This window comes from Rhamphochromis longiceps, linkage group LG6 (assembly GCF_057381845.1).
Source record: "Rhamphochromis longiceps isolate RC_006_pf linkage group LG6, R_longiceps_female_GT1.1, whole genome shotgun sequence".
Taxonomy (NCBI): Eukaryota; Metazoa; Chordata; class Actinopteri; order Cichliformes; family Cichlidae; genus Rhamphochromis; species Rhamphochromis longiceps.
Window position 1 is genome coordinate 29,244,058 of NC_140562.1, and position 27,038 is coordinate 29,271,095.

The window sequence follows — 27,038 nt, forward strand, 5'->3', positions numbered from 1 at the left end:
AAATAAATCTGCATAATTAACTAGCAGTTTGATCATTTGTTTAAAACATAAAACATCTGAATTTACTCTTTGCATTTTAGAATTTTGGTCCAACAAAACAAGATATTTGGTGAAATGAACTGGAGCACTTTGGTTTTGTAACACCGCTTTATTCAGATCTAGACCAAACTGTTTATTAGAATAATATGTCAAATAATCAGTAATTAAGATTATTAGTTGGTTTCAGATCTCTAATCTCTTTCATTTACGAAATGTAATAGAGCTTAAAAGGATTTAGGGATTAGTTTCATATTTAAAAAATGCTCTCGTGCTCATGAAAGGAGGAGCTTCCCATGTGTGCAATTTTTACTAGACTGTAAGATGTAGAGAACTGCAAATCAAGTGCTTCCTTCATTTTTTTTCATTTGAAACTGTTATTGTTTGGCCTTTGGCATTTGGTGAGATTCCAAACGATGAGTCACTGGAAGCTGTTACACGCTCTGCTGTGCTTCTCACTTCATCAAGCTGCACAAAATCACAGCCTGCAGGAACTGAATGTGAACCTTTACCAGAAACACACATAGCTGAGACACCCAATAATCCGATTTTACAAAAGTAAACACCAAGCCCAACCGGTGGCTCTCTGCAGACTCCTCACAACCCAAAGCAACAACCGTCTTGGAGACATTGTATTGCTATTTTTTCCAGTCAATTATTAGTCACATTTAGACTGCTACTTGACTGCAACTTTAACTGAGACTTAACCCTTTCATGAATGAATTATGAAAATCCTCATTCAGAATTTTTTTTCTTAAGTATTTCTATTCATCTTTAGGCATGAAAAAAAGATTTTTGAACTTCAATCTTTTAAACATGTACTTTTCAAAGAGTTTTTTACATGTCCACTTAGGCGGACAACAGATGTGTATGGACTGACACATCATTGTCCAATGTAGTGGTTTATGTGTATACCATCAACACTGACACAAATACAAGAAAACAGCCTTTGAATAGCTGTCCACTGTAGTGACCACTATGTGTGAAAGGGTTAAAGAAATAGAGAAATTATTGACAAATCACTTACTTCCTACTGTGCAACTTATTTCCCTTCATAACATAAGTGCTAAATTCTCCCTAAAACATCTCAATTCCTTAATGTGACAGAAAATAGCACACACAGTAATCCTTGAATCAAGGGCAAGTGAGTGTGCTGATCGACACGAACATATTAAGAAGTCACACAAGCCAGAACATGACCGACTGCAGTTCGTTTGAGCAGTGGAAGCTGTTTCCAGGAAGCACCGGTTTTATGTGCGTCTGAACATGAGATGTGAATGGAGGAAACAATGGTGAAGGAAAAGTGCAGAATCCATTCATCTAAAGTTTTGCATAAAGGATGTTTGAAATTTTTTAAAAAGAAAGAAAAACAAGATTTGAAGTAAAAATATATCCAGTTTAAAGCATTTAAACAGATCAGCCTAGTCATCCAAGTTAGCAAGTTTCCATAGTTGCATGTTACGTGCCACAGCTTTTTAAAATTCTGCTGCCTGGACATCACCTCCAATTATCACCTGTATTATGCTGAAACGTTAGTGGAAACAGCAGCCATTACCACTGGCACTCACATCATGCACAGTCATTGTTGTAGAGAGTGAACCTTTACCTTATATACCTCATACCACCCCAGTATGAGTTCACTCACTTCTCCATTTGACTGAATGTGTAAACAGAGATATGAACACCTTTTATCCAGCTACTGAAAGGCTTTTTCTCCCTCCACGTGTTTTGGAACTGAAACGGAGCAACATGAACCACCACACTGTAAGAAATGCATATTCACGCTGTGTAAACCCGTCAAGCAGGATACGGTTCAAAGGTCTTTAGTAAACAAACGGAGGTGCAGTCCCAAAACATTTGAAGGTTAAGGCTTGTTCACTGTTTTATTTCTGTAAAATACTTATAGCTCTTATTTCATCCCCACATACAGTATTAATCTGATCTTGAATTACAACACTTTTTTTGTTCCACTTTACATTTCTGTGTCATCTACTGAAGTAAAAATCAAGTTTTGTAAAAATTAAATGTAGATGTGTTTTTACACATTTTAACTTAATAAAAAAAGATTCTATTTTCAGGACAACACATAAAAAACATTTTCAAAATGTGAAAATCAAAAAATATGAATCATTTCATTATGACTGCTTTTAAATAGAGTCTTTAAATCTTTTTTTAATGGATATGCAAAACTGGGACAATTAGGATTTCCACATTTGTCCACAGATGTGTTTTCCCTACTAGAAATACACAGTGTGGTTTAAGCTGCCTGGAGAAAGCGTGCGGGAGGCAGCCTTCATGATGTCCACTTAATGCAGTTTGCGGTTTGCATATGGCACAATTTGACATCACATGGACTTTGTGCTAGGCACCTGATAGATTAAAGACCGTCTGATCCAACTGTGTTAGACCTTTGTGTTCTCACAAGCACCTCTTTAGGTCAGTCCTATGAAAGTCTTCAGCTTTAGAGTTACTGGTTCTCTTTTAGTGGTCAGCTGTGGTTTGGGTTTTCCTTTTGCTTCTCTCTGAAAAATATTTGGATCAAAAATGTTTTTTCAAGCTCACCCACCACTCTTTAATTAGAAAACACAAGTATGTGACGAACCTTAGCTCCACACACTCAGCTTTTATTTAACTTGCTTCTTACATCTGATGGCAGTTGATCCAGCAGGTTATCTTCTACTATCAGCCCACTCAGCAGGGGACAGTCCCCTATCTCCTGAGGTAAGTACTCCAGACGGTTTCCTTTAATATCCAGCCGGACCAGCTGGGCAAGGTTGGCTACTTTTGAGCTGAGGTGTGAAAGGCGGTTGTTACCAAGAATCAGCGTTTTTAGCCTTTTACAGGAGAACAGCTCTTCTGGCACTGTCTCTAAGGAGTTGAAAGCTGCGGAGAAGAACTGCAGGCTCTGCAGGATGTTCACTTCAGAAGGGAGCGAAGTGAGTTGATTGTGAGAGATGTCAAGGTGCCGGAGTTTGGTGCAGTAGAAGAGCCGAGAGGGAAGCTTTCCTAGCTTGTTCCAGCTAATGTCCAGTGTCTCCAAGGTATGCAGCTTAGATATATGTTCAGGGATGTATGAGATTTTATTGTGCCATAGCCGAAGTGTCACTAAATGCCTGCAGTGCTGTAAGCTCAGGATCTCCTCCACAGTAGTGAGTTTGTTTTCCTTCAGGTCCAGCTCCTGCAGATTGCTCAGGCTGAAGACAGCACTTGGGATGCGCTCCAACTCACAGCCCACTAATTCCAGTGAAACTAAGTTGGTTAACTTCTTCAGGATGCTTAAAGCCTGGACCCTGACACTTTCATTGTAGATACGCAAGCGCTGCAACTGGAACGCAACATCTCCTATGCTGGAGGGGATCTTTGTAAGTTTGGAGCGAAAAGTGAGGACCCTCAAAGCTCTAAGCTCTTTAAAGGAATCCAGAATGGGACTTTTGGACACCTCGTTGGTTAAAGGACCTTCCAGGTGGAGCTCTTCCAGGCAGTGTAAGGTGTACATCCACACAGGAACCTCTTCTAAATGCTCAAAGGTTAGATATAGAATCTTTAAATGTTCTCTCAGGTGGTTTAGGGCAGCAACTTGGAGCTTTGCGGGGCAGTAGACCATTGATAACTCCTGGAGAGACTCTAGCTTTGCTATACTAGCCGGTATGGTGACATTCTTCATCTGCTCGAGTTTGAGTGATTCCAGTTCGGGAATTTCAAAAACGGTTTCTGGAAGCCCTGGTAACATTAACAGGTGTAGCTCTAGACGGTTTCTGGTGTTCCTGGCTAGACGCGTGCGCAACTTTTTGTCAGTCCACTCGTAGTTTAGATTAAGCTGATGGAGGCGGCTCTCGCTGACTTCGGAAAGAAAGACAGCAAACCTTTTAGAATAAAGAGCATCATATTGGTCCACAAGATGCAGGAGGAAGGCAAAATCATTCTTCACATCAGGTATGTCATTAATTCCGGTCTCCAGTCTGACCTGCTCAAAGTAGTACTCCTTTAGAGGTCGATGGAAAAGCCAGTAGAGGGTATAGATACGCAGAAGTCCAAATACGGCCACAAAGCAGATATAGCAGTAGGCAAGCTTGGAGAAAAGATGTGCTTTGTTGTGGTTACAGCAATAGATATCAAAACCAGTCAGCTCAGGCGGAACCAAACACTGCACAACTATCTCAATGTTAGGTACCAGCAATGCGGTGTAAATAATAATCAAAAGAAAATGGATGACCTTTACTGACGTTTGCAGAACGTACATGTGGTACAAAATGTCTTTTTCCTCCACATGAGTTCGGAGCTTCTTCACCTTTTCAAATAGAGCTTTGGCTTGCTCTCCTTCCTTCTTATCCAACAAAGAGAGGGTAGACTTCGGTTCTGCACTTTTCTTTTCTTGATTAGACTTAACAGAGCAGGAGCGAAGAAGGCCCACAGTCTCCTCCTCATCGATTTGTCCTTCTGTGGAGCCTTTAGTCATAGTGTTCCTCCTCCAGTTGACTAGCTTCTCCTCACCTCTTTCCTCAGAAACTTCACTCAGGGCTCTTGTGGTCCAGGGTGAGTCAAAGCACTTGTCAAGAATGTTGACAAAGAGATCAATTTTAGAAGATGTCCCAGGAAACTTGAACCAGAAGCTGCTTGTTACCATGAAGATTATGGTGTGGATAACCACGAGGTACGGAAAGTACTTTGCATACCAGTGAACAGACCTCTCATAGCAATAGTTGTTGACGAACACGTATTGATGAATGTCCAGATTGTTCTTCCGCCCAAACACCTCCACTATGATGGGGCTCGCCGGGGTCACCAGTGTGTTCTGCAACTTCTCATTGTCCCCATAACTGCTGATGTTGCTGCAGTCAATTGCTTTTGGTGTTGGACTGGTGAAGTGGCTTGGCAGGCATGCAATCTTGTCTTGGGTGAGCTATAAAAAAAAAAGAACATAATAATATCGTGATAAAAACAAAGCCCGGTTCACTTGTTGGTACTCAAGTATTTCTGACTTGAGAACAGCAAGGCCTAAACTAATCCGCTCGTTCTCACTCTCAGGCGTAACATAGTCACGATTTGTCAAATCCCGAGGAGTTCCTGAGGAAGGCGAAAGGTGACCTTCCGCATTCTTATGCTACGTGCCAGGTCATGGATGAAATCTAGCAGAATGATGCTCCCGCGGTAATACACGTTCCAGCCATGTATTCCAGCCCTAACCCTAACTCTATCCCTAACCTCAACCAGCATGTTAGATAGTGTTTTCCAAAGTGATTTAAGTAAAACAAACCCACACTTGTAGATTCATTCCAAACGGTTCTCATGTTTCCTCATTTTTCTGATCTTGTAATATAGGGACGTGATGGGTTCCCGGAAGTGTAATATACTGACAATTTATCACCTAGTGTATAATGCTACGCTTTGGGAGTGATGAACTAACAGGTTTCACCTTGCGCGTAAAGCCTAAATGCACAAGCTAAAAACTGCAGATGATAAAATCAGATAGGGGTTTAAAAATACACGAAATCCTCCGCCCTTTGATGCGTCATCAAACAGACGAGCAACAATCAGAAACTGGCTTATACTTTCCAAGCCATGACATCAGACACGACACTACTTGGAGGGATGATCCATTCCACCTCTTCATTTCAGAGTAAAAGTCACTATTAACATGCTGCTGTAGGAAAGCAAGAAAAATCCATCACCAAAGCAGAAGATTCCACTGTAGTGGAATATTTTCTTTATTGTCTTTTAATTAACGAGATTTTGTGCTGCTGCAGAGGTTAATGAGCACAGCGTGTCTAACAGCACTAAGTGAAAGGGAGATTTAATTCTGCCATTTCTATTTTTACATTTAATTGGATTACCTATGTCTGAAGAAGAAATCACAACACTAAAATCCACAATTAGAAAGTGCTTCGCAGTCTGGATAAAAACAGATGAAAGAATAAAAGTATATATTTATACTTACAAACACACAGTCTTTCATTCATTCCTACATACACACTTATGTATACACATATGAGAAGAACAAAAGGCCAAAAATAATTAATGGCTTTATTTATGGCCTTTTGTTATGAGTATTGACTAGTTTTTTGTTAGCAGCCTAGCTGCTGTATTCTAGGCCAATGGTAGACGGGCTAAAGCAGACTGAGAAATGCATGTGAAAAGTGAGTTAGTTATAACTAACTACAAACTACTATGTACTATGTACAAAAATTTCTTCATTACTGGTAGATTTTTAAGATATTTCGTAAATGAAAGAAACCAGACTGGATAAACTTTGAGTTGTGAAAATTTTGGTCGAAAATAGCAGATGATTTAATATTTTTAATTTAAAATTAATTGTAAAGGTGGTGGTTATATGTTTAATTGCTTGGTTGAAATCCATAATTACTTTATAAATGTTACACTGACAGAAGTAATAAATAATAAATATTCTAATGAGTGTCAGACTATAGAGAACCCCTTTGGTTGCTGAATTATTTTCACACATTCAGTTTCGCCAAACAGACTGTGTAGATGGTGCAGCAATTCAGACAGCTTTGTGACCAATTCTTTTCATGAATGCGTCCCCTGTAATGCCCCTTTGTTGTTGGTGTCTACGCTTAAACAACAATTTAGTACAATTAGAGGAATAAACTGATGCTTCTGCTCTGAAAAACACAACAGTTAGAAAATCTGCAGTAAACAAGTTGTGATATTTGTATGTTATTATATCTGATTAGCGCTGACTACACTGTAGTCCCTTTGCTTTACTTTGGTGCTATTTTAATGTGACACAGAAATGATATTCATGTGATGAGAGACACACATTAAGCAGCCAGTTTGTGATCTGAATGTGCACAAAGTGGGTCAGGAGAAACAAGTTCTTTCAGCTGTAGTGCATGCATTTTTGCGTGACTGGGTGGCCAGATAATGCAGGAATTATCATGGCATCTACAATGAGACAGACAAGGTCAGCGATGACTTGGTTTTACTTTTTGAAAACTTATGGACACAAAGTGTAGACACCTTACCTGCAAAGTGCATCCAAAGACTCCAATCATGAGCATAGCAATGCACAGATACTCTGTGAAAACATCCCACCATGGCTTCAGGACCCTATACTTCGAGCTGGGCTCTGTGCCGAGGGATCTGAATTCACCCACTGGGATCATCCTGGCTGCTGCTCCACACTGATGAAAGGAGACGAAAGGAAAGGAACGAGTGGATTTGAGCAATGAAGCTGGAACAGGCTTTCAATGCAGAGAAGTCTCCAGAGAAAATCTTGTCAAAGGTTTTAAAGTTACATGACACAAAGAACACACATGAGCTTTGGCTGTTTATTGACCTTGAATGAATGGACGCTCCTCCTGCGCTCAAAGGGGGATTCAAACAGGATGAACTAGTCTGACAACAAAGAGAGTCTCTCTCTCTCTGGAAAGAATGGAAACAATTTTGTGTCCTGAAGCCCACCTTAATAGATAAACAGAGAAAGAAGGACAGAAGCTCCACTGTTTTATAACAATACTACTGCATCAAGACGAGATAAATAGCCTGTTCATTTGTGATGTGAGCTGTGCGCATTTGTGCACACACAGGTAACCAAATACAAATCATTGCAGCAGACTTCTGTCTGGCTAATTTCTTCTTAACATCGCTGCTTGTGTTAAATTTGAGGTAAAAGTGGCGTTTCTTGCGGCGTTGTCTTCATTTAACAGCGCAGGTAATTCGTGAACTTCCAAAGCTACTTCCTAAATCAAACGAGTATAACCTCGAGAACTTATCTCCCATTAAGTTTCCACTGAAGTTTGAAATTATCTCAGAAGTTTCGCCCAACAGAGTAAAACAGAAGCAAGCGTCAGCAAGATTAATTTTACATACCTGCGCGCACACAGGATCCTCTGGTGTCCGGTGGCAGTGGCCAGAGTTTTTTCATCACTTTCAGAGGCGCTCACCGGTGTGAAGCTCGCGAGAAATCACGCGGCACAAACAAGCGAGGCTTTCAAAATAAAACCACTGTCAGCGAGCATGTTCAACGCATGTGAGCGCTGACTTTACAGAGGCACACTTCAAGTAATCTATACGTAGTTAATGTGATTACTGCAATTAGTGTATATTTGCGCCCCTAGCAATAATTTAAAATGAGGCTTTATATGAAATTAACCCATAAGACTCCAGACCCATTTTTACTTTCAGGAAAACTAGGAGAGAGTGAATGCTAAAACTTGAACAGAAGATTTCTTCAATGTGTAGAAGATGAGTTAATAGATCAAAGTGTATAAGCGGACATTTCTTCACCTATCACAATACAAGATACCGGTCCTAACAATCAACAACCCATAAACCCATTAGAATGCAAGCACGTGGTCTGTTATCGTATGACTTTCAAATGATAAGAAGGCATGGTTATTAAATAATGCTCCTGGTCTCACGCAAGACAAAGCAGGAACAGCCTCCTTATTTTTCAGCCACACCTCGATTAGTGTTGCGTAACCTTGACATTTTTGTAAACTCATGCTGTGGTAATATTCGGGAGAAGAAGGGAAGAGAGGAAGTTACCGCAGTGACTTTCTTTCCGCCCAAACTGAATCACAAAGTTATCATCCTCCTGTGTTTGACGTGCATTTCTTATTACAATCTGACGTCGGGTGTTAAGCAGAAAAGTTTAGAGGCCTATTAACTGCTTAAATTTCCATCTGCAATATTTGAAAGATATTTTCTTCCAACGAGAAACTGATGACGCAACTGTATATCTTCAAAGATTCTTTTTTAAGTCTGTGTTTTTTAGGCCTGTGTTTGCCAAGTCTTAATACTCTTGTAAGCCCACACAATACTTCTCGGTAGTGTAAACAGTGGTCTACCTTATCCACCTGCTGGGTTTAGCCAGGAAATTAGATGTGTTGGGAGGTATCATGGGTGGTCGGTAAATGACATACCTGCTTTTGACTCACTGAAAAACACACTAGAAAGATCATAAAAATGAGACTTTGCACACTAGTATCTACATGCACACTTTATTAGGTGCATCTTGCTCATACTGGGCTGAAGCTCTTTTTGCCATGTCCTAATCCTTCATGGCATAGATTCAAAAACATTACTCAGGCATTTGGGTCCTTATTGATCACACCTTCACTGTCAGCTGCACGTCCATGATATGAATCTCCGGTTCCACCACATTCCAAAGATGCCTTATTAGATTGAGGTCTGGTGACTGCCGAGGCCATCAGAGAATTGCAAACTCATTGTCATTTTCAGGAAACTGGTTTGAGACTATTTAAGCTCAACATCCTACAGGTTATTCCACTAAAATCAGGATAATGTCGAAAATGGGTACACTTTGGTCATTAAGAGATGGACATGGTCAGAAAGAACGCATGGGTAGGATGTGGAGTTTAAATGATGCTCAGTTGGGGCTCAAAGTATACACTTCACCATCACGAGCAGCCTGAACATAAATAGAAAGCAGGATTGCTTGCTTACATGAGATTCTGACCCCACCACACAAATTTTGCAGCAGAAATTAAGAATCATCAGAGCAAGAGAGGAGAAATGATGTGGGTTTCTGCTCTTGTTCCCATCTGCTTCAACATTTCGCCTCTACTAAAGATACTCTTCTGCATATCTTGGTTGTAACAAGTGCTAAATTAGTTACTGCATCAAAAAGTGTTTTTTCCTGCTAATTTGACATTTCCTCTTTTTTGCTGTATTCCGTGTAAACGCTAAAGGTGGTTGTGTTGGGGGATATCCCAGCACATCTGCAGTTTCTAAAAAAAAACTCGCCTGGCCCCAACAGCCACACCACATTCAGAGTCACTTAGAATCATCTTGATGACATTCACTTTGAACTTCAATAGGCCACGCAGACCATGTGTTCATGCCCGAATGTAGTGGGACGCTGACACGTGATCGTATGATTAGATAGTTGCATTAATAAGTAGTTAATCAGATGTACCTATCAAAGTGGGCAGGGAGCATCCATCTTTAGCAAAAAGCGTAAATTGGTAACTTTATTTTAGGGTAAATGTAGAAATAAAATACAAGAAGATATGAAGGCGCATTAGCTCCCTCTAGTGGCCACTAGTGATTTGAAAACAGCACAAATGAACGTAACATCAAGAATAAAAAACAGGAAAAAAAAACAAACAAAACACACACAACCCAGCAACTATCAGAACTAAAATTATTACATGACTACAGCAGTGCAATAAACACATTTTAATTAACAGTGCATTACTGTACAGGGTAGGTCTTGCTTGGGGGGAGAAATGTACAAAGCAGATGCTTTTAAATATTTTCATCTCTAATCCAAACACTGGACAGGGGGGGAAAGGTCCCTTTCAAGGTGAAGCGTCGGTTTCTCTTTTTTTGTTTTATTTTTTTTGCGTTTTTTTTAAACAAACATCCAAAATCTGCATTAACAGGCATTCCTAGTTTGTTACAATGCATGCTAGTTATTAAAACACTACACCAGAGTCCAATTTAATACAAAGCTGATGTCAGTTTAGAGGAAGAAGAAAAATCACAAAGGACCTGAACAAATAAATAAAAAAGTGAGCTCTGAATTCCTGTACAAGACTTTGTAGAATATCAATGTACAAAACATCACTTAAAAACATTTGTAGCTTAAACCGCTGTTACAAATACATTTTTTAAGCAAGTTTCCCCCCCCCCCCCCCCTTTTTTTTTTTAATCATTAGTATACAATATTTGAACACGAATGCACAAACATGGTCATTTGTGTCTGAGGTCTCAAGGATGTGAAAATCCCAAAAAATTGTTTACTGCGCGCGGGAGGGTCTCATTTCTGTCTGCAAATAGTGAGATGTTTCAATTCAGGCCGTTTAAATGCTACAGTATTGATTCCTCTAAACACAGCCTAAACTAATTTCTTCATTCTGTTGGCGCTTTGCACACCGATCCCACTGGACGACAATCGTGGAGCCCGAGAAGAAGCATCGCTCAGTATTTTACTAAAGTTTCACATTTTATGCAATCAGTTAAAGAACACATTTGTTACTATGCAGACTCTTGTATCAACACTTGAATTTGTCACAGTGGGCCTCATGCAAGAACCACTTGCTTAAAGCAGATCCTTTCTACCATAATCTGAGATGACAATTTATACAATTTGGCAGGTGCATGCACATTTTCCCCCACACCCGTACAGCTGCATAATGACTGCAGTTGAAGGAACAGAAACTCAGCTGCCAGTTTATGATTATACACACTTAACTAGATGTAATGCTCTATAATATGACATCCTGCAATAAATCCTACCTTCATGAAGGTTGTAATTTCTGATTAAGTGGTTCCATAAAAAGGTGGTGATTCTGTGGAAGTGTTATGCACCAAAGTGACAGGCGTTTATTATTTTGCCCCAGTAAGATCACTAAAAGGCAACAAAACAGTAGAAACCCACTGTGAAAGCTGGATTTACTGCAGGACTGCTAGTTTTAGCCGTGCCTACCAAAATAAACCTGCAGCAGAGCCTCAGGTAGTCATGTAAGAAAGGCCAAAGTATTTCTTCTTGGAATCTAATAGCACACGTCATGGTTGGTGTTGCAGGCGAGGGATCACACCAACACCAAATGCCTCGCACAGGCCGTTTGTTCTTGGATTTAAAACTGGAACCACCTTGCCAGCTTGCTTGAAAACCCTCTTTTATATCACAGGTATATTCTTGTGTGTGATCCAGTAATCCAAAATGTTCTTGAAAATATTTAAGGTGGGATAAGAGCTCTGGAGCTGCAGAATCTGTCTTCAGCTTAGATCAACAACAACCGATTTAAATATCTTCCGCGTGCCTTCACAGGCGTCATACAGGATGTCCACTTTAAATAAAAATAGATTATTTGCAAAAAAATGAGTTCTAAACAGATGGTGAGTTTAAACATGTACATTACTACTAAAAATAACAGCAAATAACTGTCATATACAATAAACAGGAGGGAAATAATGGTTCCTGTGCTATATCAAAAACCTGTTACTACACAGTTTTTTTGGACTGCTAGTACTGGATATATCCAACATCAGGAGCTTAAATTCTTCTTCTTTATTTATTTATGTATTCTTTTTTAATGTGCAGATTGTGATTTTGTAAAGAACTATTGGACTGAATTAAGATGGTCTGTATAAGCACGTCAAACAAGCTCTTGCATGAGGCCCACTGTACGATCTTCATCTTGTGGCTCTCTGGGTTAACACTAATTTCCACACAGTGACTCAGCCTGTGCCTTCCCACACAAGCACCTCAGGAGAATATACCGACATAGTGATAATGCCCACAGGCATTGTAATGGCACTTTGATTGCTACGCACACACACACACACACACACACACACACACGCTACGTTTTGTTTACATAATCGATCGCTTGAAGTATTTCCTTCACCTATCAGATTTAGTTTGCTCTTTAAATGCAATAAAGAGCCCCTGATGACTCATCGGGCCAGTAAAGTGGCCTTTTTACTATGGAGCCCTTTACTTGAACTTTACAAATGATGATCTAGCTGAGGGCTTCAAATGCCGCGTTGGAGCACAAAGCTAGACTGTCTGGATCTTATAACGATACTCAATTTAAAGGACCAGTTTTCACAGGTCAGTTTTGAGATGCGTGTCAGTGTGTGGATCGGGTCCTGCTCAGATCTTCGCGTGCATTTGCCGAAGGGTCCGCCTTGCCACTGGTTCTTCCACCGTCACATGCCTGACACTGCAATAAATCCTTTTGGCAGGGCTCCATGGTGACAGCCACTCCCACGCCGCTGCGGCCTGAAGTCATGTGGGTCACCTCTGACCAAGTGTCCTGCTCTGGGTCGTAACACTCCACACTGTCGAGGAAAGTGCTGCCATCGTAACCTCCTGTAAGCACAGCACAGATCTGAGCTATGGATAACAAACACTAAGTGGAGTGAGTAAATAGGAGTTAGTTATTGCTACTGTGACTCATAAAAACTTAAATATTTACATTTTATAGTCACAAAAACTGAACAAGTTACCCAAGGTTAATCATGCCTTGCAAAATACATCTAAACACTTAACGGTTACACTACAAAGAGTTTTAATACGCAGACACATTAAAAAGAAAGCACACCCTGTTTCTAATTTTGACTTCCTAGGTAAACACAACATCACATGACATATTACACACTCTGGCATTATTTATTTAACACAAACTGAAACGCAGAAGCAGTGTGTGAAAACCAAAAAAACTAAATAAAAACAAACAAACAAACCTGCAAAGACGCAATTGAACAAACCACAAGACAACCGTCCATGGTGGTGAAGGCGTTATGATATGGGCATGTTTTACAGCCACAAGACCAAAGTACTGTTTACCAAAGTATTCTAGAGTCAAGTGTGAGGCCATCTGCCTGACAGCTGAAATTTGGCCAAAACGAGGTCATGCAACAGGCCAATGATCGCGAGAACAGTAGCAAAGCTACTAAAGAATGGCTGAAAAAGTAAACAATGAAGGTGTTGTAATATCCCAAAGTCCAAACCTCAACCTGAATGAAATGCTGTGGTGTGGTGCTCGTGACCTAAATGAGTACTGGCTCACACCCAATGATTGTAAATGTGGGAGGTGAACAAAATAATTGCATTGATATCGGTATAATAATTAAAACATATTTTGTAAATCAAATCGTTGCTTTTTTCTCAGCAGGCTTCTACGAGCTACATTACTCACCCAACACATAGATGCGTCCATGCAGCGCAGTGACTCCCAGAGCACTGCGTCTGTGCCTCATGGAGGCAGCAAAGCTCCACGTATCGGTTTCTACATCATAGCGCTCCACCGTGTTCAGCTGGTTGGTGCCGTCGTATCCGCCCATCACAAAGATCTGATTGCCAAGTGCACACACGCCTAAAAGAAAAGGTCAACTGTTTCATTTATTCAAACTAAATGTGGGCAGACACATGTAAGCACATGCCAGAACTGGCTGAAGAAAAGAGTAACGTCTACGCTACGGTCACAGGTAGCTTTGTTTTGACTGCCATCATAAAAAAAAGAAAAAAAAAAGGAAAATACAATTAAAACTCCAGGCCAACCATGTATTTAAGGACACACAAAGAAAGGCATACACACTCCCCACATAAGTGTTTTGTTTTTTCTTTAATGCGTTTCTTGATTAAGAAAAATCATTGCCTCTGCCAAGGAGGTTGTGTTTATTTTAACACTTGTGTGAGGGTTGTAAAATGTTACCAATCCATTCAAATTTGGCTTACATCCACCATGATCTTAAAAGGTCAACATAATGATTTATTTGCTTAAAAAAAAAAAAAAAAAAAAAAAAAAAAAAAAGAAGAGAAAAAAAGAAAAAGAAAAGAAAGAATCCTTATAACTTAGAAACTATGATCCTTACAAATAGGGCTGCACGATTAATCGTTAGAAAATCGCAATCTCAATTTATACTTATGTGCGATCTTATTTCCAAATGACAACAATTAAAAAAAAAAAGAAAAAAAAAAGACGATGACTGTACCGCATTTTGATCCGGGACGTAATCTGCATGAAAACAAGCGCTCACTCTTCCTGCTCAACAAATGACAAGGGCGGAGCCTTATACCACGTGACACAGAAGCTGGCTGCTAAAATTGGCAGGGAAAAAACAACGGAGAGCACGTCAGGGATGACGAGAAAGTGACTGGAGAAAATCCGTCCCGGTCAACCACCCAAACATCAATAATGGGAACCTTATACAGCGCTTCCCTATACCCGTCGAACTCCCGCAGGCACAAAGAAATTACGGAGGCTATCACTTATCACCTGACCAAAGATATGGCTCCCATCAACACTGTGCAAAACGAGGGATTTAGGAAAATGATCAACACCCTAGACAAACGAGTGCCGTCCCGCAACTATTTTTCTATTGTTGCACTACCTGCTCTATACACGCAGTGTCGAGGAACGGTGGAGATGGAATTTCAAGCAGTACAACATTTTGTGGCAACAACAAAATGTGAGACATTTGTTGTTTTTATGTTTATTTATTGTTTTTATGTTCAGTCTCAACTGTTACGAAGTTGATGTGCAGTTAATAAGTGCAATAAATATTTATACTGGAAAAGAAAATCGTGAGAGAATCGTGATCTCAATTCTAAGCAAAAAAAAAAAAAAAAAAAAAAAAAAAAAAAAATCGTGATTCTCATTTTATGCAAAATCGTGCAGCCCTACTTACAAATGTGGTGTGTCAACATATATGAAGTACCAGCATAAAGATTTTAATTATCATGTCAAATTTGACCTCTTCAAGGTCAACACACAGATCTGGAGGTCATAGAGCTATTTAAAACATTTAATCATATAAGGTATGATCAATGGAGATTTTAAAGATAAAATTTTCTTTGGACTTCTGACCTATGTTTTTATTGTCAACATTTAATTTCTACTGCACTACAAACATTATTTTTTTTAAGCAAATTGAAAACTAACGAAATCCAAAAAAAAAAATTAAAAATGAATGAATACAAAACACAATACTAATCCCTTAAAATTTAAATAGTGCCCAAATGGTGAGGTGCTTGGGTGGGGGGGATTGTGCTCGGAGTGCTTCTTGTTTATTGACTCTGTGCAGAGACTGACAACATAGCAGATTTTGCCCACTGTAGCAAAGCCAAAATATCTCATGGACACCTTTATCCTATCACACACAGTTTAGAAGATGGATGCTGCCAGAGCAATGACACTCATTGGTTTGGGAAGTCCAGTTTCAAAACCTCAACCTGAGCATTTTTACCGTCTCCATCGGTATGTTTTGAAACCAGAAGTGAGGAGTTATCTCTGGATCTCTGTATGTTTGATTTAGTCTGAGCTGAAACTAGCGATTGAGCCCTAATAAGTCATGAGGAAAGTTCACTGAGATCACAGAAAAAAGTCGCTTAGGGCCATTTTCACTTAGATTTCTATTCAAATGGAAGTCTTTTTACAAACAGATACATGATTTACATGATATCGAAGTTTGACTGACCCACACAATCACTGAATTTCACACAGGTTTCAAGTAACAGCATTTGATTGTTAAAATATGAGAGTTTTTTGGTCACGGTTGACAGGACACGCTGTTCAAAACTGTGGACAGAGCGATAACCAGTGTTGACATGGTCAGACCTGTTACCAGTCGTTAACCCCAGATGCACGTTACAAAACACACCTTCTTCCTTTTATAACTTATCGCAGAAGTTAAAAAAGTAACACAAAACTAAGCTTACCAATTTGACAAAAGGGGCCACAGTCACGCTTCTGTTTATTTTACACCAAAATATGGAAAGTAGTAACAATAAGAGTACTAATAAGCATCCATACATAAAGACTTCCTGCCAAAGTCTTGGGTCTGTTCTCTAGATATGAGTAATAACTGCTGAGGTAACTAGTTTCTTCCCAGAGTCCAGTTGGATTTCACATCTCAAAGCTTGCCAAAAGACGTCAATAAAATGCCTAGATATTTTGGCTTCACTTTTTCCATATACACTCTACTGCAAGATTATTATAGGTTCTGTCTAATTTCTCAATTGTTTTTTCTTTTTTTTTGAGAAATGTTGCTTTTTACCTGAAATCTTTGTTTATTTGCTTTGCCTCACTATTAAGCTGCCCTTGCTGTCTGGTTTAAGTACTGCTTGGGTCTACCTAGCAAAAACAGGAAGGTCTGCAGGGGCAGGAAGTCTTGCAAATCTTTACAAATCACAGGTGGAAAACTGCACGGGCAGTTGTGTAAATTGATTGTTTTTCAGAAACGTTTTTCATCATTAGGAGGCAGCTTTACAATTCCTTCTTACCAGCTCCGGAGCGGACCGTGTTCATCGGAGCCATGGTCTTCCACTCATCCTTCTCAGGGTTGTAGCACTCACAGGAACTGAGCCGGTTGGTCCCGTCGAACCCCCCCACAGCGTAGAGCAGCCGGTTGATGACCGCCACACCCACACCGATACGTCGTGTTAACATCGGGGCTACCAGCTGCCACTGATCCTGTTCTGGATCATACCTGTGGAGAACCAACACAAACTAAGAAGGCTACATAGTTTGAAAAGAAAGTAATTATCGCTATATTTCCGAGCTTTAAATTCCCGTTTTCTTTTTGCCAACTAATAACATTAGTCAGTTTACTTATCGGGTTTCTAAATCGCAAATGTAACTAACTCTTGTAACTAATCATCCCAATGAATGAACCACTGCCAGGAGTCTGCTCCACAGATTCATTAGTTTCATTCCTCAGTATCTGTGGTTAGCCGTTGTGCTACAGTGCGTCATATGTGCTTTCGGATGTTACATGATTGTTCAGACTGGCTGGACATGTTCCTCTTTCACCGAGACTGTGGGCTACCTGCGTAAGATCTTCTATTTTAGGAACAAAGCCAACTTTTGGGTAAAGTTTCTGCCTTGAATTAAAATGTACGTAATCCCAGTTTTAAATGGGTAGCAGTGAAAAATCTGGGGCAGGTTTATGTCAAGGTTAGTCAGAGCAAGGCCAATACGGCACCTCGGATATTTCTCATGGGACTTGATGGGCTCTCCGCTTCCCTTTTTGTTATTATTTATTAAAATGTATGTTGTTAAGTCACTGTTCATACCCAACACCAGAAAGCACCTAAACAAAGCTGCCGTTTCACAGGTGTGGATTAAAAGCTGCATCCGGCAGGATTATCTCAAGATGTTAAGCAATCTGAGAAAGAATGAGTATTAGTTCTTCTTGATCTGGTCATATAACAATGTTCGTACAAGCATTTCGTGCCAATCTTAGATTGAGAGAGAAACAAAAGGTGTCTTGTTTCTCTTTTCAATTGTCACTAAGTTTAATATTACAAAAATATTTCCCTGTAGACTCAAACACCCTCACAGCAGCTTTGTGTGATCTAAAAATAAATTGCAGGAAGTAAAATGTTTCCAGGAAGTTACCCGATTACTTCTCTTGACAGACACAACCATAAGCCTTTCATTAAAATGACCTGTGCTGACCACATACTGTAATTGTTACTTAACTATTCAACCAGTAAAAGACTGCTGGTTTTCTTTCTACATTCAAACACACATAATTGATAAAAGAATAAATTCAAAATAGGCAGAATTGGTCTGTGTAATAAAAGTAATACCATCTTCCATTATTAGCCAACTTGACTTACCTTTCCACACTATTATGATGAATGCACCCATGTGATCCACCAACTGCATATACCATGCCATCGATGACCCCGACTCCGATTCGGTTCCTGGGCACGCTCATGGGTGCACACGGCAGCCAGCAGTTGTTCATAGGATTGTAACAGTCTAAAGCGTTTGAGTCCATGTTACCATCAGGCGCGTTGTTTCTTCCACCAACAGCATAGAAAAGCCCACTGATCACACAGGCGGCCAGGCCGCTTCGGGGTACCTGCAGGTCGGCAAGCCTCAGCCAGGTTCCCGTGCAAGGGTTGTAAGCCTCCAGGTAGCTGAGCGACTGACGGAAATAACCCCCTGCTGTGTAGATGAGCTGCGGCACCTTGGGAGTTCTGCAAGAAATCACTTTGGTGGGTTTGTGGAGGGTGAGGTCCTGGAAGATCTGAGCCAGGTAGTCTTTACACTGTGGGTCCCAGTCCAGAGACTGAAGTTGGGTCTGCAGGAAGTTGGGGGTGAGGGAATGGCAGCGGACAGCCTGGAGTAAGGCTTGGACATACGGTCGCCTGTTCTCCCGGTCATATCGCACCCAGGCCACGCATGCCTGGAAGACTTCGGACTCACAGCGCACGTTGAGCTCGTCGCGGCTGATCAGGTTGACCAGCTGGCAGTGGGACAAGTTGAAGAATTCCTCTTGGGTTGCTACCTGGAAAGCAGGAGTACAGATTTAAAGTAACTTTTTATGATACACGTGTTGTTAAAGAATAAAGTACCTGGTGTGAGTAATTACAACAACTGGAAAGATTTTTCAAACAACTGATTAATATTTCTGAGCTAAAAGTTTCCAGACAGCTAATGACAGCTGCATAAGTCCAAAATCCAGACATATATGACTGAATGGAATCTAGACCAGCAGCAAATTCTCATCTAATTTTCTTACCTAAAGTAACTGCTGGATCAATTAAACTGTGCACAGTCTGTTCCAAATACAAACAGATTTATTTTAAATTATGGATCAATCATGTAATCTTTATCAGTTGGTTTTTGCTTATTTTGATCAATTATAACATAACGGTGAGGACAAAACAAACTCTTGCAACAAATAATCTCTTTCTAACAAAGGAAAACTGGTTTCCTACCCTGACAGCCACAATATATTTAAAAAGTCAAATCTCTGGTGAGCAGGCATGTATTGAATATTATACCATTTATAGGTTTTAACCTCACAGACAGACATGTGACACGTCTTTGTCATAAGCTGGACCTACCCTTGATCTTATCTCCTTATGAGGGAGAAATATTAACTGTCCTTTCATTTCTTGTACTGTGTTGTATCATCATCTTTTGCAGTCAGTTATGCTTCAGCCACCAGTAAACCCACATAGATACTCACAAGTCATCGTGACTCATAGCTTGAATTCTCTTGGCCTTCTTGTGAAGAGAATTCAAGCTATGAGTCTGCCAGTGGACTCATAGCTTGAACCCACCAGAAGAAACCACAATGCAGCAAGTGAAACATTGTTTACTCAGACCTCAAAACACTTTACACACAGATTTCCTGCCCCAAAAACTTGAACAGATTTGTAGAATGTTTAATTCTTGATATCTAAGTTACAAAATCATTACTTAAGCGCCACAAATTAGGAAAAAACAATTACAAGGAGTGGCTCCAACTTCATGTGCAGCCCAACAATGCAGTTCAGTGATTCTAACGAAAATGCTTTCATTCGAGATGCTATTTAAGCCTTACCTGGCTGAAGTTCATGTAGATGTATTCTCTGGCCTTCTGGTGGAGCTCTGTGCAACCGATCTGCTCTGCAAAGCTGGCAATGCCAATAGCATTGCTGGGGTCAAGCTGCTGGACGAGGAAATCACAGCAGGCCTTGACCACGCTGTCTATCTGGTACATGACAGCACCATTCATCACATGGATGACACACTTCTCACCCACAGAGATGCTGGCTGTGTAGGCAAACTCTATCAGTCTGTCCATTACCTGAAATGGTGAAAAGACACAACGTAAGGGGTTGGACTGTGGGAGGTCAGTGCACAGATGAGAAAATTAGAGCGAGAGAAGCTGGAGAGAAAAATTATTTAATGCTATGCTAAATTCTGGAAGGAAGGAACCCAGATTAGCATCTCACAAGCTATCACGTCATAGATATTGTTTCGATCACACTCTATGTGAGCTCAGTAAACACCCAACGCAAGTAAAGGAAGTCAAGATAAAACTGTTTAGCCACTGTGCATACCTGTTTTACAGAGAGAGAGCTTACTTTTTAAAAAGGTGGAACTTCAGTCCTGAGTACCATAGAAAAATATTTATGCACTTTTACATATGACTCATAATTACTTTGAACATATTATTTGCTCATGGAAAAAAAGATTAAAAAAAAAAAAGAAAAGAGAGAAATGCACTCAATCCATGGGTACACACATTTTCCGAATATAAATTACATGTATTGTAAAAATGTTTTAAGCACTTCAGATAAAGACATTAACAATCATAAAGTGTGATGTAGAAAATGTAAAATCCAAATATGCAGTCATATAGCAACAAGGAGGAGTCCTACAGAGCAACTAAAAAGGGCAGGCATCGTAGCAAACCCTCCAAGATGCTTGGAATAACCCATTTGGTTAATAATCAGTGTGATGTAAGGCTGATATTCATTTAGTTTTGACTTTTAATTGCACTTGTACAAAGATAAATGATAAAGAAAAACAGTGGATGGTGTTATCTATAAAGGTATGATCATCTGAGTATGGTTTTAAAGCAATTCTGACTTTCTGTTTCACTTTAAAGCAGTGCAGGATTTTTGTGGGAGTGGAGCCATTTTTTTCTAACAATGCTGGAAAAGCCCATTGTGGTATACAGCTTGGTTTTAAAGTTACAATTCCCATACATACTGGATTTTCCTTGTAATAATGTGAGGCCGGTTTATGCTGAAAGAGGAGTAACTCGATTCCCATTTAGTTATTCGGAAGTCAACAAATAAACACAATACTACAGCTACATTTAAATGAGTACAAATCAAACAAAACATTCAGGCAAGGATAAAACAGACTAACCTTGGGGTGAATTCCTTCGATGGGCACCAACTCCATACCGCACTCCTTCAGGCCGTTGGTGAACATGGCCCTGAAGACCGGGGACGAGGAGGCCAACACCACCTTGTGAGCCACAAAGTCCACCGCCTCCAGGTCCTTGTAGCGCACGCGTAGCGTGACGTCGCACAGCTGCCGCTCCAGCCGCAGCTCGTTCATGATGGCGAAGGCGGCTGACGTGTGGCTCTCGAGCGTGTAGCTGAAGACGCGGTGACCATTGCGCGTGGACGGAGTCACCAGCGCTTTGTATTCTGTCAAACACTCCGTCATTTCCTACCCTTTCTCCTCCTCTTTGGTCGCCTTCTCAAGAACAGTGGACGGCGTTATGGGGCATCCTTGCACCACATGCAGGCATGGGTCGAAATAAAAGAATTTAATTTGAGGAATTTGGTAGACAGCCAAACAGAAAGCTCCAGGCCCTCCTGACTTTTCTATGAGTAAAAGAGTTATGTCTGGTTTATAAAAACAAGGGGATTTCCTTGCTATGTTCAGTACTTCAGTCCAGCCATTCGCCCCATTATGGCATTACTAGAGCGTTGAATGCAAGGCTGCCACTCATGGCTGCATGTACTAATATATGCTGCAGTTCCAACATAATTAAAATGCCTTGAATTAAGGGTCCCTCTGGTTTTGTTTGAAGGTTAACTTTTCAGAGAAAGAGTTAGAGAATAGCAGGCAAAGTAAGAACTGCTCCAGACTCAGATCAGTTGTTTGTGTTGGCAACACAGTTGCTTTCCTTTCCACTTCTCTATTATTTCAGCAGAAACGTATTAATCATACCCAGCAATATAAACAGTCAGTTTGCAGTACGTCTCTGTTATCTTGTCTTCCTCTGAGCCTTCTAATCAAATATATTTTGACTGCTCAAAAAGTCTTCAATCAAACAACTCAAGAGCTGTGCCAGATTCACAAACTGTGCAGATCAATCTTGCACAGTGATAAAAAAATAAAATAAAATCTATTGCTTTGTTACAAAAAGTAATAATCAAAGCTGTCTTCAAAAGAGCTATTCAGAGTCCGAGACTCTAGGTGAGGCAGTTGAGCCTTTAGGAATGAAGTGGTAGCGGTGTTTCGTTGTTTTCTCTGGAGAAGCCTTCCTTGAGGATGCCCACCTATTTGTTTGTTTACTTACTAAGAAGCAGTTGGTTCAGCTGACAGCTGGGGAGAGAAAGAGAGAGAGCATGTGTTTGTTTCATACTGATAAACTCTGCTTCTCTGCTCGGTCTACATACGTACATCAATGCCTTGCATAGCGAGTGATTCAGCACTATTCTTTACCTATGAACTCATACAACAAAACTTTATCAATGCAGTGACACATAATTCTCTGTCATTCTTCCTCATGCACTCCACTTACAGTCAAGGCTTTGTCTTTGTAACGATGACTATGCAGCTCATTAAAAAAAACAAAAAACAAAAACCATCTTCTGCTTTTATGAGTCCCAAACTCTAGTTCTCTCTATCAGTCGCCAATACTGATGCACGGATCCAGTTTTGTTTTGTTTTTTACCCCAGTTCTGATACGACACGATTACCTCAACTCAACATACAATAATAAGGTATGTGTTGGTACTGGGTACCAATCCAGGAACAGTGTTTATTTAATACACTGTATTTGAGTAACGAAAAATACTTATCAGGCTTGATTTAAAACATTGCTTTACTAATTCTGTTTGCAATCCAAGACAATTTAAAAAACAAAGGGAGTACTACAATAGCTGTAAGGGCTTATCCAACAGGTGCTCTTAAGTAGGGCAGATGCAAAGTCAGGCTACGTCCACACTAATGTGTTTTGAAAACGCAGCGTTTTCTCTCCGCTTTGACCTCCCGTCCACACTGAGACGGCGTTTTCCTCAAGAAAAAACGCAGCATTTTGAAAACGCTCTCGAAAACACATACATTTCAAAACGGAGCTGTCCCGTCGCAGTGTGGACACTCGAAAACGCAGACTTTCTAAAACGATGACGCATTTTAGTCATGTGATGCAGTCATGTGAGCAATTAAACAAAGATAGCCGAGTGCATTATACAGCAGTTGTTTTGATTGCTCTCAACTTTGACAGCCCTAAAAAAGATTAATATCAGTTTGTACATGCTCCGGATAGCTTTTCTTCAAATTCTTTAGTTCTCACTTGCTTTTGCGTGAAAATGACTGAAAATGCTAGTGTGGACGCCGTTTTCAAATCTATCCGGGCTAGTGTGGACGTAGCCTAATGCGTTTTCATTTGTCATGATAGTTTCTCCTTATCTGGCATCGCTTCACACACAGGTAGTGTGCACAGCTGATAAAAGACAGGGTGAAGTGAAACACGCAAAAGAAAAACTGTTGGTGAGGAACTCAAGTGCCTGGAATCCTACCTATTACTTTCAGTACTTTTAAAAGTAAAAAACGTCCACATAGAGAGGCTAACAATATAAGCAAAACAGCAAGTAAGTGTAAGTGAGTGTGTAAGCAGCAGCTAGGGAGTGCTGCTCATTTTGAAGGACAATGCCGTGACTTAAATTAGGCTTTAATTTAACAGGCCAGCATGAGTAAGTGTGCTCTTGCTCTGCCCTGTTGCCAATCCACTGGGGGTTTGAACAGAGGGAACAGTTTGTTCAAACCAACAGCAGAATCCAAGTACATCCATTGCAGCATCTTCCAGACATGTTTAAACCAAATTAGGCTAAGAAAACAAAACAATCTTTTAATCAGAGTCAAGAGGTACTTTTATCGGAGTAATCCAGGAGGAGGAGAGGGCTCTGGCTCTGCAGACTGGCTTACAAACAAATACTTCTACAGGTAATATGTGGGATCAGATCCACTACGTTGAACCCATTAAGTTGAAAATTTAATGCCTTCATTTTTATTCCAATCCCACTTCTTCTTTTCAGAATATGAACTGCCTGCAACATTGACGTACAATACAAGAAACATGTGGTTAATGTCTGTTTGGAGCCCTCTGATCAGGAAGAGTCTGAATTACTCAGCAACAATGCTGCTGTGAGGGTTTGGTTATATAACAAAGCACCCGTGAGTTGTGTATACACACCAACACAAACACACACGCACACTGATCGTTACGTGAAGCATTGATAAAAGGACGCAAAACAAAAGGCCAGGTTCTATGACCTAGTAGCTTTCCAATCTGCAAATAGGTTACCGTGTTCTTTGCAATCATTAAAGATTAAGGGGGGAAAAAAACCCAAACTCAGTTTGAGAGTTTTTCATCTTACCAACAAATGGGAACACGTCAGTGACCATGATGGAACTCGTCATGAGGAAGTCAGCCAGTTAAGCTCGCTGTAATATGAAACACACCGCGATTCACATTTACTGCTGTGCCTCCCCCCTTCCAGGATTCTGGGTGAAATAGTTTCACAGGAGAACATATTGCTCAACTCGCCCACTTTCCACAGCAGACAGAAACGACTCACTGACAAACAAGCTCTCCAAGTCCCACACTATACCTGCTGCATTTCTCTGACATTTCATCAATAATAAAAACACGTTTTTGGGTATGATGAATGCGACAGGTATAACTGGGTCCAAGCCACTCTAAAGACAGTATCTGTTGTTGAATCAATCAATTGATGAATCAGCTGACAAACACTGCACGTATTATGATAACATTTATTGTTAAGACATTTTATAACCTACACATGTGGGAAATCCTGAAATTTCACATGCCATAAGCCAAATGACTCCTAGCAAACATCTGGAGGGTTTTACTCCTCTAACATGAAAAAACTTGTTCATTACAGGTTCTAGAAGTGCAATTAAACTGTCACTCGACGGTGACACTAAACAAGGAAGTTTCAAGGAGTTGGCAGCAGTAAATCCTTACTAAAGGACGAACTCAAACAGAAACTGAAAATGTCCAGTATACATCTTTAAAAGACGAACGTGAACGATAAACCAGCGATTTATGCTGATGCTGCTAAAAATCTTCCACTGCAACCCTAATCTTGACAAGAAAGTTGGCTCATCAACAGCACAGTAATAAAGATGCACACTCACCCCTGACAGAGACCCCGCACGTCGGTTTGCGTGCCACCCTTCAGGCCTACAGGTCTTGGGTGTCTTACAACAACTGGAGGGACTCTACAAGTTTAACAGTTTGATCTGAGCTACACCTACAGCTGTGTCAGCGATTTTTATTTTATTTTGTGCTACAAAGCCAGCAAACGCAATCGAGCCAGAAGTGAAACAAACACAAGTACAGAGTCCAGCGCGTTTCTCGGGCATTTTGGCAACCAGCTCTCTTCGGTGACTCATCGTGAACTCTTCACCGAGCAAACAGTGGAACTGGATGTACCAAAACATGACCCAGAAGTGAAGCCAGTCCTTTACATAAACCCTGATGGACTTGGATTTCCGCGCCATTTACCTGACATGAAGAGCACACAAAAAGCCACCGTGTGTCCTCTACGAGGATCATTTCTGAGCTTGCGTTTGTAAAACAAAAATAATCCACAGACCTGGCATGCAAAGGTAGAGGAGAGCAAGAAAAATCGGCTGCAGGTTTCTGGTGGGTTTGCAACGACGGTGAACTCAGAAGGTCTCACGATGAAAGAGCCGTAATCCCCATCAAAACAACAAGTCAAACGTTTCGGAAACAGAGCTGACAGCAAAATAGGCTCCTAATAATAGACAGTAGAGTAATGGCTGTGAGCCGAGCTCGTAACAAACGTGCTAACAAAGCGGTATCAAAATATATTCTTGCTAACCCGCCCGCACAAAATCCAGATATGTCCAAACAACTGACATTAATCACTAATGGCTCCTTAAATTTGGAATAACAGAGAATTACCGTAGTCTAGAACAATTCCTCCATCGCGGTCTGCCGAGCCCCGAGCCACACAGAAAGGAGGGGAAAGCTGTAACTCAGCGTGACTAAGCATTGTACCGGCCTCATCTCGCCTTCACAATAAGAGCTCGCCACCAAAGCGTTGGCCCGCCTCTGTTTATTACTAATGGCAGACAAACGCTCCCCGTGGGAGGGGGCTTTTATTGAGAAGGAATTCTTAAAACGAAGGAAAAGCTGGGCAAATTTTTGGCAGGGAGCCAAAAACTGCAGCATTAACGTCAATCAAAATCTGTTATAAATACCATATAGAGGATAAAACTGCAAAACAGGTACTTATTTTAGCAACTTAAAAAGGGATCTCATTATGAGAAAATAACTAGAATAATGCAGTAACACTGCTTTAAAACTGTATGAGTAATTGTTGAAACCCCAGCAGGAAATTACTAAACTGGCATTGTTTAACGATCACTATGTTGCTCAGACATAATGGTGTGTGCTCTAGAGACATGGTTATAATGTTCCTGCAGTTCTGCTTTAAAACATGAATGACTCCTACATAGCACAGGAGCTTGGGAGGAATCTGTTTGCAGTGCTGACACACCACTAAGGTTTTTTTCCCCTCCTTCCAAAACACGTAATTCAGGTCACAGAATTTGATGTTCTGCCTAAAAGCCAAAAGGTGGCACCAAAAGCTAACTGTGAGACTGCAAGCATAAACATTCACTTTTGAGTTTACTCCCGTGGAACGAGCTGCCATAATATAACCAAGACATTTAAGCCCTGTTGCTCTGCAACCACAGTTCACCAGTCATCACATCAAGCAGTCCATGATAACATTCCATCTATACACCTTAACGCTGAAAGGACTGGCAAATCCTAGATATGAAATGACAAGTCATGATTCATACACCACTTAGAGTTCCCCCAAGACTCTGTTGTGTGTCTGCGTAAAGATCCAATCAGAGGAAAAAGCTGAAGTAAGCCTTGAGGCACCAAACTGCTCTTCTAGATGGATGCTTCCTATACACCGATAGTCCAAGTGTTGGTTAAGAGTGCACTCACACTTGGACTAT

General features: G+C 40.5%; 2 protein-coding genes across 3 annotated transcripts; both read right to left on the bottom strand.

The window, feature by feature from the left end:
• Positions 1 to 1,905: 1,905 nt before the first annotated feature.
• Positions 1,906 to 8,007, bottom strand: LOC146668230 (volume-regulated anion channel subunit LRRC8C). 2 transcript variants are annotated; one of them, XM_085410120.1, is made up of 4 exons: positions 7,867 to 8,007; positions 7,334 to 7,458; positions 7,020 to 7,178; positions 1,906 to 4,936 (listed from the first exon to the last, which is right to left on the bottom strand). In XM_085410120.1, the coding sequence occupies exons 3-4, from the start codon at positions 7,158 to 7,160 to the stop codon at positions 2,654 to 2,656; spliced, it is 2,424 nt and encodes an 807-aa protein (XP_085266246.1). In that variant the 5' UTR covers positions 7,161 to 7,178; positions 7,334 to 7,458; positions 7,867 to 8,007; the 3' UTR covers positions 1,906 to 2,653. The 2 variants fall into 2 exon arrangements, with proteins under 2 accessions (XP_085266246.1, XP_085266247.1); XM_085410121.1 differs by lacking the exon at positions 7,334 to 7,458.
• Positions 8,008 to 10,568: 2,561 nt separating this feature from the next.
• On the bottom strand, positions 10,569 to 26,079 carry keap1b (kelch-like ECH-associated protein 1b). Its single transcript, XM_085410122.1, has 7 exons — positions 25,969 to 26,079; positions 21,141 to 22,334; positions 19,822 to 20,067; positions 18,101 to 18,777; positions 16,760 to 16,965; positions 13,674 to 13,850; positions 10,569 to 12,844 (listed from the first exon to the last, which is right to left on the bottom strand). Exons 2-7 carry the CDS (start codon positions 21,444 to 21,446, stop codon positions 12,603 to 12,605), a joined length of 1,854 nt encoding a protein of 617 aa, XP_085266248.1. The 5' UTR covers positions 21,447 to 22,334; positions 25,969 to 26,079; the 3' UTR covers positions 10,569 to 12,602.
• Between the last annotated feature and the right edge of the window lie 959 nt (positions 26,080 to 27,038).

Coding starts and splice junctions, on each gene's coding strand:
- LOC146668230 (XM_085410121.1), bottom strand. CDS start 7,160: ATGATCCCAGTGGGTGAATTCAGATCCCTCGGCACAGAGCCCAGCTCG. Junction 4,937..7,019: donor TCTTTGGATGCACTTTGCAG/GTAAGGTGTCTA, acceptor TTTTTTTTATAG/CTCACCCAAGACAAGATTGC.
- keap1b (XM_085410122.1), bottom strand. CDS start 21,446: ATGACGGAGTGTTTGACAGAATACAAAGCGCTGGTGACTCCGTCCACG. Junction 16,966..18,100: donor CATCATAATAGTGTGGAAAG/GTAAGTCAAGTT, acceptor GGTTCTCCACAG/GTATGATCCAGAACAGGATC. Junction 13,851..16,759: donor CACGGTCCGCTCCGGAGCTG/GTAAGAAGGAAT, acceptor CTTTTCTTTTAG/GCGTGTGTGCACTTGGCAAT.